Source organism: Periplaneta americana, chromosome 4, assembly GCF_040183065.1.
Source record: "Periplaneta americana isolate PAMFEO1 chromosome 4, P.americana_PAMFEO1_priV1, whole genome shotgun sequence".
Classification (NCBI taxonomy): Eukaryota; Metazoa; Arthropoda; class Insecta; order Blattodea; family Blattidae; genus Periplaneta; species Periplaneta americana.
In genome coordinates, this window is record NC_091120.1 from 75,916,815 (window position 1) to 75,933,117 (window position 16,303).

The following is a 16,303-nucleotide window of genomic DNA, read 5'->3' on the forward strand; positions in this document are numbered from 1 at the left end:
GGAAATGGAGGAAGGCGAGGTGAAGAAGAGAAATACAAGGGGAAGAGTGGAAATGCAAGGAGGACAAAGAAAATACAAATAGAGCGAGGGGAATACAAGTAGAACAAAGGAAATACAAGAAGAACGAAGGGAATAAGAGAAAACAAGGGAGTGTTAGGAGAACAAGGAGAAAGCAAGAAGAACTAGGAAAGGTAAAGAACAAGGGAGGGACAAGGAAAACAAAGAGGATTACATTTTTATTTGACGGCCAATTTCCAAGTTACTTCCCTCTCATAAATATTGAGCACAAGGCGTAGTTCAACACGAAAATAAACACAGCACACATTACGTAAATTGGTTTGGTAACTTATTTTAACATAGCATTTTGAAGCAGTTTCATAACTTCATAGTGTCCTTCGCGATTAACAAGGATAAAATGCACTAACGTGTGAAGAAAGTGCTGCAAAAACTGAACTTCACTTTCAATGCAAATTAGCTTCAAAGTGGACGAACTTACTTTGATTTTCCGAATGACGTAGCACTCGCATGATTGAGCCTTTTGTGGCGTCTGTAGCTTAACGCTGGTGCTTCTGTCTTCCATCCAGGCAGCTCGGGTCCGATTCCCGGCCTGGCTACAATGAAATTAGTGGACACAGCAGACGTAGCAGAGAGTTTTTCTTTCGAGGTGCTCCCATATCCCTTTTTTGTTTTTATAACGTACACAATTTTTATGTGAAGAAGGATTGAATAAACATTAACTTTAGTGTTTATATTATTATTTTATTATTATTGTTGTTATTATTAATCAATTAATTAATTATTCACTCAATATTTTGGGTTTGCCTTACAATACAGAATAGCTCACAATAAAATTTAAAATGGTTTCAAACGAAAGAGATAAAGACATGTAGAAAAAAATAGAACCTAGTACAATTTAAATTGAGTGTACACCATAAAGATGTTGGTGAAATATCGCTACAGAAAATTATTATGGTGGTGACGATGGCATCTTGAAGATCTCTCTTCAGCTTGTATCTTTCCCTCCACTTTACAAAATTTTTCGAAATGGTGCCTCTCGCTTCGCAGAAGAGATCGGTAACTGATTTGTTCAATGTTTCATTTCGCTGATAGGTACTGAATCGTGGACTCGTAGATTTTCTTTTTCTCTTCATTCACTTCAGATGGTTGAGTGGCTGAGATTTCAAATCTGATCGCAGGATCAGTTATTTCGGCGTCTGTTTATTCCTATTTATAGCTATGATAACGATCCTACGATTGCTCCCACCATCAGCAATTAAATGAATTTCCTCGTGAATGTCTAGATTTTTCGATCGAAGTGCACCTGTGATCATAGAACGTATGGTGTTGTGACGTTTTATTATGAGCACTTCTCCCTGTGGGCAACTCCCAAGCACATGTGGTAAAATTTCATACTCACTGCAGTGCCTACAGTGGATGTGCCTGTAGAGCGACCAGGGAGAGAACGTATGGTGCCAACATTGCAATCATTTTAGCACATCTCTCCACTCAGAACTTGATAATACTTCATGCTTGATCATCCACGAGTTGGATGCAGGTACTTCTTCTGAATTGTTCAGTAGCCCTCTTACATGCTATTTATTTCCAGTCCATACTTTTCTTGAATGTTTTGCACATTACTTTTCAATTACTTAATAAAGATAGTACTACTTTAGAATCATATTGAAAATAGTGCACAATTAGTCAAATTACGAATCTGACTGGACTAAAGTATTTTTCTTCATCATAAAAAAATTATGATTTATTCCATGTATATTATTCACAGGTAACTGTTCCTAAATACTCTACACTGGAACCGCATCTCAGTGCGATATTTATAACACAGTAGAGCCCCCCAATCTGAGGCACCTACAGACGAGTTGTTTAAACCACCTCGCAGAGTCGTTTAGTGGGTGGGTGTATGTAGTGGCATTTATGTAATCTGATTTTTTATGGTGGAATTTTGATGTAGAACATGCAGCTGAAAGCTTGAAAATTTATATTTTAAGCAATTTCAGTATTCATTTACAACACATACTCGATAATGTTAATAACATTACTTCCATAAGAAACTTAACAATTGTTTCGCATTTAATGTCTTTGACGAGACTTTTAACATACTGCGTCACGTTCCGTCACGATCTAAATTGTGCTGAAATGTAGTGCAAGGTCTCTAGTTTACGGCAACTATCAAATTATTTGCATATTCTTGCAACTTACTTAGTTATTTTACATATTAGAGGTCGGTGTGCAACCGGTTATCACGTGGTTGCAACTATCTCAAGAACTGAACTCGAATATTCTGGAAAAAGAAACGCCTACTAACCAAATGAAAATTAAAATAAGAATGTAGAAATGTTCTGAAAGTGTAGAAAAACGCTTAGGAAGGAATCTAAAAGATTTTGTAGTTAATTTGAGCCGTCAGTGGAAACAGATTCATAGAAGCAAAGAAACATTTCGTTAAATAATAACGGAGAAAAATTCTCTCCGCCGACGGGGACCGAACCCAGGATCCCTAATTCTACGCACTGGGAGCTGTATCACTGAGCTACGCCGAAGATCAATCCACAACACGAGATCGATTCTTTCTTCTTTGGCTTTTTTCCCTTTGCTGCCTTGAGCGCGTAGAACTAGGGGTCCTGGGTTCGATCCCTGGCGTAGAGCGAATTTTTCTTTGTTATTAACTAATAATAACCATAACAGATAATTCTGTGGGACCAAAAAATTAATAATCCTTACAAAGAAAAATTGCATTATAAGTATTCTCATAGACTGAATAAAATAAAACTTTTTTTTTAATTCGGTATATGATGGAATTCTCTCTAGGAAAACAGGAGCTGTATCTATCCCATTCACCTCACCTCTAGGAAGACCTAGTAAGCTATTCTGTGAAAGTATTAATACACCTAAAAGAAAGAAAATTCAATCTCTTTTCTCTGCCCACTTGCAGCGACAATACTAAGCCAGTTAAATGTATTGTTTGAAAAGGAAACTACCGAATTGACGAGAGGGGAAGTTAGGCTAGTATAATTGAAAGTTAAATCACGTAGCCTATATACAGTATATACTACCTGTAACTCCTGTAGAATTTTTCAAGAAAATATGTTACACTGGAGGAAAGTTATTAATTTTGTCTGAAACTATCCCCTTTAAAGGAAAAGTTCATCCCACACAAACTTGTACATAAAAAATATATGCTATCTGTAACTCCTGTACAAAGTTTAATTAAAATCTGTTATGTTGGAGAAAGGTTATTAATTTTCTCTCAAATCACCTCCTCTAAAGTGGTAGTTCCTTTAACACAAACTTAATGTGAATTTGTACACAAACAATATATGCTCTCTGTAACTTCTGTATAAATTTTCATGAAAACTCTGATAGATAAGAGAAAAGTAATTAATTTGATCTAAAACCACCCCTATAAAGGGGTAGTTCCTCTTGCACAAACATAATGAGAGTTTTTGCGTAAAACTCTATACTATCTTCAAATCCTGTACAAAGCTTCATGAAAATCTGTTTGGTAGGAGAAAAGTTATTAATTTTGTCTAAAATTACCCCCTATAAAGGGGTAATTCCTCTTACACAAGCGTAATGAGAGTTCGTAGACAAAAAATATTATATGCTATCTTCGTAAAATTTCATGAAAACCTGTTGGAAGGAATATAAGTTATTAATTTTGTCCAGCTATATTTGTATTTTGACCCACTGTGCAATGGTTTATTGATGAATTTGTTTACAAATTTATTACAAAATAAAAAGTAAATATAATACTCTTAAGCAGACTGACGTGGCTTCTTTATACTTCATACCGATTTTGTAATACCGCTAACATCTGTTAAGAGTTTTATCAGCATACGACCTAAGATAGAAAACATCAGATAAAGTTTGTTTTTGAACTTACCGAGACCGAATCTGTAACCATCAGCAAATCTGGAGCTGGCGTTGTGGAATACGCATGCGCTGTCGACTTGGGTCTGGAAGTATGAAGCTTTCTGGTCTGTGAACGACAAAGTACATAAATGTCATTATGACAATAATTGTATTTACAAATATGTTTAAAAACAATGGTTGTAGTTTTTGTTGTTGTTTAGTTAACTGTCCGAAGACAGATCTGAACTTCAGAAGTGATACCAAGAAGACACCACTTATGAGGAAACTAGGTCAGGAGATAATGGGGTAGGATGGCCAGTTCTTTCCCCCCTATGATTGTAGTAAATATACAGGGTGATTGACGAGGATTTACCGTCACTTACGGAGCTGATTTCCGAAGACATTCTGAGCAAAAAATGTAGTATAAACATGTGTCCTAATCTCAATATTTTCAAAGTTACACTAATTTAATTGACGTTGTTAGTAAAACACTTTTTTTCTTTAGTTTTAAGGGTAAAAAATATCACAAATAGAGAATGAACTATTCAGAAGTGTTATTTCTTCAATTAGCTAATATTCTGAAGCTAGAAATATGTTGTTAATTGCTTTGTACAGATTTTATTTTTCAATGTTTAACTAAAAAGTACACCATTCTTACGCAGTTATAAAAAAATTGTTACAAATCATACGACTTTAGGAACTTGATTCTTTACAGTTTAATTATGTACCCTAATGTACAGTCTTAAAGAATTTACAACACTGACGTGATTTGTAACAATTGTTGTGATAAATTCGTAAGAAAGTGTAATTTTGTAGCTTAAAATCGGAAAAAAGTCTGTACGAAGCAACTATGGGATTCACAACACATTTCTAGCTTCAGAATATTAGCTAATTAAAGAAATGATACTCCTCAATAGTTCATTCTTTATCTGTAATATCCTTTTACCCTTAAAACTACAGAATAATGGTATTTTACAAACAATTTCAGATTCGTATAATTGTTAAAAAATTGAGATTACGACAAATGTTAATATTACATTCTTTGCTCAGAATGTCTTCGGAATTAAGCTCCGTAAGGGACGGTAAAATCCTCGTGAATCACAAGCTATTAGAAATAAATTGTCAGTGAATGCTGTCCAAAATTGGAAAATAATAGGATAATGATGAAAAAAGGGTTTGGGGGGCTGAAGCTGAGAGGGAAGAAGAAGAAGAAGAAGAAGAAGAAGAAGAAGAAGAGAAAAAGGAATAAAGGAGGGCTTGAGAGGGGAGAAAAATCAATGCTTTTTCATTCTTTTGTACAAATCTGTAATCGGTATATAAAATGTATGAAGACCAGTCGGGGTAGCCTATATGGCGTATTGTGTTGTATTTCTGTTAATTTTTGTATTATCAAAATCACCTTCTTGGCCAGTTGTGACGCAACAAAGCGCTCTATCTATTCGGGGCGCTTACTCGCATTGAAGTATTAAACAGAATTAGCGACTTTGTGAGTCCAGTAATCAAGTTTTTGCTGAGTGGCTAATATTTTTACTGGCACTTCGGACCGGCGAGGACAAGCCTTTCGTCTATCACAGTAAAGGGACAGCTCTCGGCATTGTTTTACTACGAGAGACATGCGTGAAATCACATTTTCGCTGGAGAGGAAGCAAATTGCAAAGGACATCAGAGGCAGTAAAAATGAACACATACACCGGTATCGATCGAACGTCCTATAGTCTTACATTATCAGGGACATCGTAGAGCTGTCAAGTGCGTAAAGCATCTCAAGGCTAAATGAAGAATTTTACTACATCATTTCCAGTTCATGCCAAAATACAGAGCTTTCGATGCCTAAGATACGTGTAAATGTACATACAGTGTGTCGCAAAATTTGCTCACACAACTACATTGTGTGAATCCTGGATGAAAATGAAGATGAAATTGTTTATGACAATTTCGTTCGAAGATTATTTAATTGCACTATGTGGCAACGCTGTATTTTTTAAATAAATGTTACTCCTATGATCGTAGCTCAAGATATCTGCATGCTGTCTTAAAGGGGAACACAACACATAAATATATATATTTTAAATGAATATACTCGTCCTTCAAAGCAACGATGCAATAGTTTTTACTTCCAGCTCGCCACCGTTTTCACAGGAGAGCGTTTCTTATAAATAGTATGACGTCACTTTGCCAAGCAGTCGCGTTCTGTAGCAGTAAGGCACGTGTCATAGTGAGTTTCTTCCTCAGTCTGTGCAGTCGTTAAAATGTGCGGTTTGTGGATGTTCCAACATTTCTGGAAATAAAGGCAAGGACGGAAAGGAGAGAAAATTCTTCTATCCGTTTGCGAAAAGAGATTGCTCTCCAAAGCGGCACTCAGTCTGGGTGCATTTTTGCAAGAGAAAACACTTCATTCCAACATCTAATGCAGTTATTTGCTCTGACCATTTTTTACCATCTGATTACGATGATTCTGAGGTTAAATTAACGTCCGATAAAAGAAAAGGCCGTACCCTTAAATCTGGAATAATACCAACTGTAAAAGATGTAAATATATTTTACTTTAGTAGGTTATTTTACGACGATTTATCAACATCTTAAATTATTTAACGTCTGAATGAGATGGTGATAATGCCGGTAAAATGAGTCCCAGGTCCAACATCAGAAGTTACCCAGCATTTACTCATATTGGGTTGAGGAAAATTTCCGGAAAAACCACAACCAGGTAATTTGCCCAGACCGGGAATCGAATCCGGTCCACCTGGTTTCACGACTAGACGCGCTGACCGTTACTCCACAGATGCGGACTGTAAATATATTGAATGTTTAAGAAAAGAAACCACGAAATTTACGATATGAGATGAAAGAGATGAAGATTGTTTCCACGCTTCTTCAAACACCTTGTACATCTCCTTGTAACATAATAATTAGTGAGGAAATTTCATCCCAAGCTCCGAAAGAAACATTTATTGTGGATAAAGAAGTTCAGTGAGAAATGGGAACTGAAATGTTTAGAAAATTATGTATCGACGAAACTTGTGACAATAGTAATGATAGAAGCCATGGACTGAGTGAAAATTCCGAAAGTGAGAGTGACTTTGAAGACAGTGATAGCGAAGACATAAACAAAGAAACTTGTATTGAAGTAACGTGGCTTCCAATTTTATGGAGTTGTTTCGATAAACTATTTAAATTTTGTTGACGTTGTGCATCCCCTGTTATAAAAGTGAGTCGTTGCAATAAAGGGACAATTTTGTGTATTGCGACTATTTGTGAAGAGGCTCATAATGTATAGTGGCATTCACAGGAAATGCAAGGTCGACGTCCGAGAGGCAATGTGTTAATTGCATAGGCATTAATTTTATCTGGAAACCATAAAACGGTAAATTATAAACATCTAAACTGATAGTGAAAGTTGTAAGTGAGAATCGCGAAAAAATAAGTGACTGAAGTCGGAATGTCTAAATATTCGTAGCTAAAGTCCAAGTCAAAATGCAATAAACGGATATCAGATGAAAAAAAGAGCACAAAAGGGATTAAGTCCAAAATAGCTTACAGAGAGAGAGAGAGAGAGAGAGAGAGAGGGAGGGAGGGAGGGAGCGGGAGAGGGAGAGAGAGGAAGAAAGTCGAAGAGGCGCAACTCGGAGAACACTGAATACGATTCAATAGAATTAAACACACATCAAAACAATAATATGGTTAGATCTCAAGAAAAATGTAAGAAACTAAAACCAATAAACTAAATAAAATTACAGGGCAGTGAATCATAGGTCAGTTATTTCTCATACCGCCGTCCTTGAATAAATACAATTCTGTTATAGTTATGTTGTCTTTCGTCTCACAATCAACTTTTACATCAGACCCCTTACTGTCCAACATGAATCCACATAATATGTTATATTATATAAAGTCCCGCAGATATGTCACCGAGACTTCCTACACAAAATTTATATTTTATTTGTTATTTTAATTATTTTTCAGTAATGTGAAAATTATTTCTGTATTAGGTTTTGTTGCCTATCGCTATGGAGTAAGAGTTAGCCTGTCTGACCGTGAAACACTTAAATACATTTATTTTAACATTATTTCCGTTCTCTTTCTCGTTGTCATTTATGTTCCCGGCTTATTGTTTTTTTATTGGGTTATTTTACGACGCTGTATCAACATCTAGGTTATTTAGCGTCTGAATGAAATGAAGGTGATAATGCCGGTGAAATGAGTCCGGGGTCCAGCACCGAAAGTTACCCAGCATTTGCTCGTATTGGGTTGAGGGAAAACCCCGGAAAAAACCTCAACCAGGTAACTTGCCCCGACCGGGATTCGAACCCGGGCCACCTGGTTTCGCAGCCAGACGCGCTGACCGTTACTCCACAGGTGTGGACCCCGGCTTATTGTGAACCAGCCATGAGTTTCATGCAAATGTTTCGTTGGTGTGTGGAAGAAGCTTTCCACTCTCCCGACGATCCTATTTGTAGCCAGCGAGCTCGCTTATCCCGACCATAAGGTTCTTATTAAAACTATACTGGGTATTCATTTCAAAGTGTGTCATGACGTCACTGTTGATGAGTCAGCAATTTGAAGCGAGTTTAAACTTTTGTGTCAGAGAAGTTGTGCTGTTAATCAAGGCGTTCAATCTGAACTTGAGACCGTGTAAGGTATAACTTGAACGTCGTAGCAACAGATGGCGGTCTGTACGCTCTGTGTGCTACCATAACCTCTTTCGAACTGTGTTTTGCGCGACCAAGTCGTACGCAGGGTATTTGTTATCATCGTTGCGTACGGCAACATTCCACAACACAAATAAAATGCTCCGTGTCCATGTTGACCATCCAAGTTAATGTCAACAAATACGTAAGTAATCGTCTTAACCCTCTCCCCATATCCCGACAGTAAGAAAAAACTCACCTCAGTACATGTTTCGAAACAGTTCACATTCCTGCCACTACCAGCGTTACCGTAATTATCGGTAAGTACTCTTCTGAATGAACGCCGTACTTGCTAGGCAACTTCTCTGGCACATAAGTAGTACACCTCTGCGGAAGTGTAGGAAGATTGAATTCTCTAGGCTCATCGACTAGCCATATGACGGCAGAGAGCGAGCCATGACACACTTTGAACTGAACACCCAGTAGTATGTGTATATGCTAAGGCGCACACAAGCATTTGGTTTCACGAGATAACGAATGACCCATAAAACATTGTGTTGTCCAGTGTCGCCCAATTGTGCATTTCAAATGTTTGTGACGAAATTTTGTCTCCTTTTCCATCGAGGATTAACACGATGAAACCTGTGTGCGCGAATGCCGGGACATACTGTACAAAAAATTGTCTATTGCAAATAACACATTCTAACCAGAATGTCTGAAAATGTAAATTTTCGCTTTAAATTTGAAGAGGGTTCTTGTTTTACGACAGCAGCAAGGAAGAAATTACTATTTTCCAGGCAACAACTCAGAACTTGCACTGTTTGTAGTTTCCTGTTCCTAGTGCTGTACTGTGTAAAAGTAATCCTACTCGTGCTGTATGTATATTCCTAGACTCACGTGTTACGAAATTCTCTTACTTGCAACTTTAATTTCCTAGAGTTGCATTGCATGAAATTCTCTCACATGTTCTTTCTTTCGTTCCTGCTTGCGTTGCTGAGGTTGCATTACATGGGATTCTCTCATTTGCGCTCTCATTTCTGTATATTTGCATTCTTTGAGTTATAGTGTATGATATGCTGTCACCTGCGCTTTCATTTCCTGTAAAATTGTGTTTTTCAGTTAACAGTATATAAACTCCTATTACTAAGGCTTTCATCTTCTGTAAGTTTGTTTTTCTTTTCTGTTAATTACACCAGATTCCGTCACCACTTTTAAGCTTACATTTCCTATATGTTTGCATATAAAATTAAATATATTAAAACCTCTCTCTTGCAGTTTCATTTTGTGTATGCTTGTGTTACTGGAGTTACATTTTAAGCCTTCATTTCGTGTGTATTTGCGTTATTAATTTTCATTAAGTCAGTTCTTCTCATGTGCAATTTCATTTTTTTACGCCTTTATGTTCTTGGAACTGAAAACACCCATTTACACTCATGGACCTTTTCGACTGGCTGGTAATCTAATAAGGTCAAAGCTCGTCAAAATGTCATCACGACTGAAAATTGAATTATTTTTTATATTACTTTAATATTCCTCAAACCAGACTCTATGGATTACCATGCGGGGAGTAGTTTGTATCCCAAAAGAAAATAATATGTTCACACAAGTTTAAATTACACAAACACTTTTATTACATCCAAGCAACATGCAAAACATAGCGCTTCCGTTGTCGACTCGCGCATGACTTCATTGTTCTAGCATAGAGTTAAATGCTTAATCCCCACTCCAGTCTGGAGCATTTGGTTTCTACACACTATGAAATGTTTGTTGCCGCGCTATAACAACATACTTTTGTACTACTCTATTACTTAAAACAAAATAAGAATAAATATTTCGTAATATGGTACGAAACTAAAAGTATGTAAACAGTATTTTCTTTCAGTTAGGTTTGCAATTACCACAAGATTAGTTTTCATGGTAATCTTCAACACATTTTTTGCACTTTTTTTCTGTCTAACATTCTGAATGTTCACTGCAGACAAACAAAACTCTTATTACACTAACTGATTATCATTTCCTCTACAATGTCGTCTAATCCAGATGCATCAGATTTTTCATCATGAACTGAACTAGAGTATGTTATAATACCTACCCATAACTTCATTTGTGTCTCTTTGATACGGTAGGCCGAAACTTTTGTCGGGCGTTTAATTGCTTTTGAAATTCTACCGTATTTATCTTTGAATAATTTATACAGTAGAGATACAAAAATACAATAAGACGCAACCAGTGATATTTCATAACACAAAAACAGGAGTGGAATAACTATACAGGGTGCAGATTTCCAGAGAGAATAGCTCATCGTATGTAACAAAAAAACTATAATATCATAGTTTTTCAGAAAAAAAAGTTTCTTTCCCAAATGTTTAACAATCTCTTATTGCGAGTAGCACCCGATTGGTTAAGCGACGTTGCACCCGACCGCTGGATTGGCCGAAAGAGACCGAATGACAGAGCTTGTTTCGCATGCCCTCCACGTTCACCAGACTTACGCCATGCGATTTTTATCTATAGGGATTCATAAAGGATCGTGTGTATGTACCTCCGCTACCAGACATAGGATTGAAGCAGTTGTTGCAACAATTACTCCAGACATACTGATCAACGTTTGGGAAGAACTCGCTTATCGACTCGATGTGTGCCGAGTGACGAATTGTGCCCACATTGAGCACTTGTAACAAAACTGTGAAAGTTGCTCTTTCATTTGGTGTATTATTTATAATTGTACTGTACGTCAAATGTAATAAATACTACAAAGCCTTAAATCCCCGATATTCATTTTGAAACACCCGGTACCGTATACTTTGTGTTCATTGACAGTAATTAGAATAAAATAAATAAGTAAACATGTAAATATATAAGTAGATGAGTGAGTGAGTGAATGACTCAATGAATAAATAAATAAATAAATCATTAAATGAGTAAATAAATGAGCAAACGAATAAAGGAATGACTAAATGACTAAACGGGTAAATGAACCAAGACGATGAGAAGGAAAACTAGTTTCTCACGAAAGTACCAAAGCTATTGGTTTTCCTTGGACAAATAAATACCGTCAACTTTCATAGGTGACTTGTCGAGATATAATGGTTGTAATGGTGTCGCGCATTTTAACCTGTCAGGAGTAATGTGATAAATTACAGTTTGTGTCACTGGGATAAATATTCCATGGATTTGGGATGAACAAGCTAATTACACGGGGTGACAAGTGCCTCAATTGCCTGAAGGATAAAGTTCTGAAGTTTTGTATCTGTCACATTTTCATGGCTCGTTGCCAGTTTTTGCCAATAAAACCTTTCCTTTTATATACGAGTACTATAACTTCTTTCTCACATCGGTCCAACATTTCAGTTATCAGATTTGTAGTCGGAAATAAAGTCCAATGGCAAACATTAATCAGAATTTCAATGAAATGAGGTTACGTATTCGTCTAGTGTGGCGAATGACATTGTAAACTTATTTACTTGGACGTATGTACTTAATTTTGTAGAAATTTTCATAAAACCTATTTTAGTACAGTAAAAATTTATAATATTATTTTTCTGTCTACAAAAATCGGCATTCAGCAAAGAAAAATTTCGTGTACGCACGTACAGATCTTCGGAGGAGCTGAAACCAGCGAAACAAATTTATTGGTGACATTGCGATCGTGGAGAGGCGTATTGCAATTCGGAATCTTAATTTCCGACTTTCAATCGTGTAATTAGAACAATGTAATGTATTATTTAAATGAAGTAATGTTTTACACTATGTATCATAATTGGGCCAAATTTTGGAGAAAAGAACCAATCCAAATTGTACCTAAAGTGAGAAAAATGCAATTTAAGGTTAAACGTGAGTGATAAATTCACAAGTAAAGATGACTACATGTTTATTGCTTTAACCAAAAGCGTACAATATGAAGTATCTTTGTTCAAAATATGGATCCTTGGAATTATTTAATTATGATGACATTAAATTTGTATGTGATTTGGTTCCTTTCTGCAGAATGTGGTCCAATTCATTTCGAAAATCTCGTCTTGAAATTAATGTAAATTTCTTACCATTTTGCGTGACGATGACGTCAGTGTGGCCACTTCCATATGAGTGTATATGGTCCACAGCCTCTTGGAGTCCTTTAACTACTTCAATAGCGCATTCAAGACCGCTGTACTCATTCTTAAGAGATTTGGCAGGTGGAGGACCGAATGTTAGAAGCTGTGATAGTTTAGGTCCTGCATAAACTGTAACCTAAAAATAAAAAATAGATATAGAGATTGCAATGCAAGGAATCTAACTCAAACAGTGACACCTATGGGAGAAACTATACCAGGCATTGGGGTTACTTTATGTTCAAGGCGATACTTTAAACATTGTGTTACATTTAATTATTCTTTACATTTATTGACATCCAGTGGACATGTAGAGAAGGCTGAATGATAGAATATAGCCTATGCATTGAACTATTCATATAGCAAAAAATAATTGGTTTCCTTGTCCACGTTGGTTCAGCTGTAGGCTTACAATGTTGTTAAAAGGGAAGTTAATACTAATTATCAGATGTCCAAGCCATTTGAAAAGTGCACAAAATGTGTGAATTTTCAAAATATTGTTTCTTTATAATAATGTAAATTTAACAATTCAAAAATGGCACAAAGTGACCCCGGATGGCAGTACTTGGAACACAGTTCATTATATAAACTCATACAGAATTGAAGAAATGTCAAAGCTACGTCACCTAATGTTCTAAGTAACCTTAAACAAGGTAATCGTATTTGTTAAAGGTTGAACAGTTACGATCCATAAAGCAAGAAAATCTCAATTGTGACAAGTATTTTCATTCAACATATGACGTAGTGTAATAGGCCTAATTCGAGCTAATTTAAATTTAATTAGAATTAATATGAATAATTAATTTACTTGCTAATCATATGCAGCCTGATTAAACATTTCAGTGTATATATCACTTTGACTTGCATTAATTCCCTTTGAGTTCAATTACGATAAAATAACCCTCTTTTATGGGAATATGAGATAGACTGATATATTGAGCTTTCTGCGAATAGCAATATTTTAATAGTTAATTTTCAAAATAGTATTACCAAATTAATCTTCCAGAATTTCAGGTCAAAACTAGTCTAGAAAATTTTCAAGCCAAAAAATTCGTAAAACAATAGTCATCTATCATAACTTAACTATCACCACAAATTGTAAGACAAATTAATTTGGAAAAAAGTTGAGGCTGTACCGGAAGTACGACCGCAATGTAGAATATATCTAGTCACGAGGGTGCCTGCAAATAAAAGAATAGTTTACGTAAAAATTGTCTTTATTTTTACATTTTGCTAATAATGGTCCGTAATAGAGATAACAGACATTTGTCTCGACTGTTTTCATTAAGTTAGTAATCAATCAGTCTCTTTACAATGCTCCTGCCACCTCCGTATTCCGTCGGCACCGCTGAGTGGTTACTTAGTTTGTTCTGTGTTTCGCTTTCTTCCTTCCTTTCCGCGCCCGAATCTTTCAGTATTTTGAATATTTCCTTTATAAATGATTCGAAATTTTGAAATGAAGTCCAATTTTCTTTTCTTCCAAAACTTCCAATATTACGAGGACTAATCATAAAGTAACATCCGTTTTCATATACCGTGCGTAACAACAGAGACAGTGGCGCCGCTCTTGCGGTGGAGTGTAGCTTGAAGCATTACGCGTCGAGCAGGTCGTGTCTTTGTTCCTCTCTGAGCCACGTGCTGTCAAAATGTGTGCTGCAATCACAATCCCGCCTGGTGTGAGGTATATTCTGTAATAAGATTTCTTATGACCAAAAACTGTAAAGCTAGTGAAACCCATCGCCAACTTTGTGAAGGTTATGGGCCAGACGTAATGAGTGAAGGTGGTGTAAGACAATGGTGCCGTATGTTCAAAAAATGTGCAAACCAATGTCCATGATGAAGAGAGAAGTGTTCGACCGAGTATCGTGAATGAAGATTTGATTCGTTTGGATGACGAAAGGGTTAGAGCAAACCGCAGGTTCACCATGTTGGAGGTTAGTGAGGATTTTCCACAGATTAGTCGTACTCTTCTGTACAAAGAGATTACCGAAGATTTGGGCTACCGGAAACTTTCTGCCAGATGGGTGCTTAAACTCCTTTCTGAGGAACAAAAGGCTCAGCGGATGGGAGCAGCACTGTCCTTTCTTGAGCGTTACGAAAGAGAAGGTGATGCTTTTCTCGATCAGATAGTGATAGGAGATGAGACGTAGGTGCGTTATGTGAATGCAGAAACAAAGCTTCAATCAATGGAGTGGGGCCGTACTCAATCACCGAAAAAAACCCACAAAGTTTCGTCAAACACTTTCTACGAGGAAACTCATGGCAACTGTCTTCTGGGACAGAAAAGAAATTTTACTAGTGGAGTTCTTGGAGAGTAATGCCACAATTAACTCTGAACGTTACTGTAACACGCTAACAAACTTGAAAAGGGCCATTCAAAACAAACGTCGTGGCATGTTGAGCTCTGGGGTGATTTTCCTTCATAACAACGCCCGGCCGCATACAGCGGGTCGTATTGCGACCAAACTGCAAGAGTTCAACTGGGAAGTATTGGATCACCCTCCTTATAGCCCAGATTTGGCGCCTAGTGATTACCATCTCTTCATGCACATGAAGACGTGGCTTCGCTCGAAGCTCTTTGAAGATGATGAGTTGAAAACCAGCGTCGTAAGTTGGTTTCAGTCGCAGGCGGCCGAATTCTGCGATTGCGGAATTTCAAAGATCGTCTAACGATACAACAAGTGTCTCAATGTGACTGGAAACTATGTGGAAAAATAAACTAGAATGTATACTTTCAAACGTATTGTAACCTAATTCTGTAACGTCATTCACAGGTTTGTAAAAAATAAACGGAAGTTACTTTATGAATAGCACTCGTACATTTATTCGTTCACTATTTCTCACGTTTATTTAGTAGATTGGTACGTAACGAATCGTTCGAATGGTCAAACACGCGTATAGTTCCTCCGGTTGCTGAGTTACATCTACCGGAATGGTGCGAAACGTAGTAATTTTTATCTTGAGTTCGGCCACATTCCTCTTTTACGGTATCTTACTGGCGTGACCCCTATAGGTCGCCCGTCATGACACGCGTACGTCCTCGTCTTATTGCGTGATACCGCTGCCACCTTCCTCGGACTACTACACTTCGAGCTACAAGCGTTTCAAATCTCACTCTTTTTCGTCACACCCAATCTGCCATCAGCACGATGCCCCATACCAAGAGCGGATAAAGACGTATTTTATGTCGAAATACCATAAATCGTCTCTCCTATTAGCACTTGAACAACCTTTCCACTTGTCACTCGATTTTTGAAAAGAAACGTTAAGCATGTTATGTCAAGTGATTGGTGATACTTACTCCTTCATTCCTGAACATGGTACACACTTCGGTGAAGAACGGAGCTCCGTCTTTGACCAGGTCCTCGTGTAGCAGCAGCGTCTCCATAGCATTGCAGGCTGCAGGATAATCGCATTTGGAGTCGCGAACTGCGAAATAATACATACTGTTACCACTGTTTCTCACTAGATGATTGTGTTTACTTCCATACAATCGCATTTAGCTAGTATAACGCTAGCAGATGTCTGAAACTGAATATTTCGTTTAAGATTAATGGAGTTTACTTTTCAGTGATCATCTTCAGAAGTATTTTATATACTATGAAACAAAAAGTAGACGTTCTCTAATAGTACATTATGCAACGAGCCTATAATGATAGTAATTAAGAAGCGAGTATGGATGTTTATGAAACGAGCGCAAGCGAGTTTCATAATTTT

General features: G+C 36.9%; 1 protein-coding gene across 1 annotated transcript in view; it reads right to left on the reverse strand.

The window, feature by feature from the left end:
* The window catches only part of P5CS (Delta[1]-pyrroline-5-carboxylate synthase), a 150,810-nt gene that overhangs the window by 18,998 nt on the left and 115,509 nt on the right, over positions 1-16,303 (reverse strand). The window contains exons 13-15 of the mRNA XM_069823601.1: positions 15,888-16,015; positions 12,539-12,725; positions 3,899-3,994 (exon numbers count right to left, since the gene is read on the reverse strand). Of these exons, the coding sequence (XP_069679702.1) occupies positions 3,899-3,994; positions 12,539-12,725; positions 15,888-16,015 (411 nt within the window). The remainder of the gene's footprint in view (positions 1-3,898; positions 3,995-12,538; positions 12,726-15,887; positions 16,016-16,303) is intronic.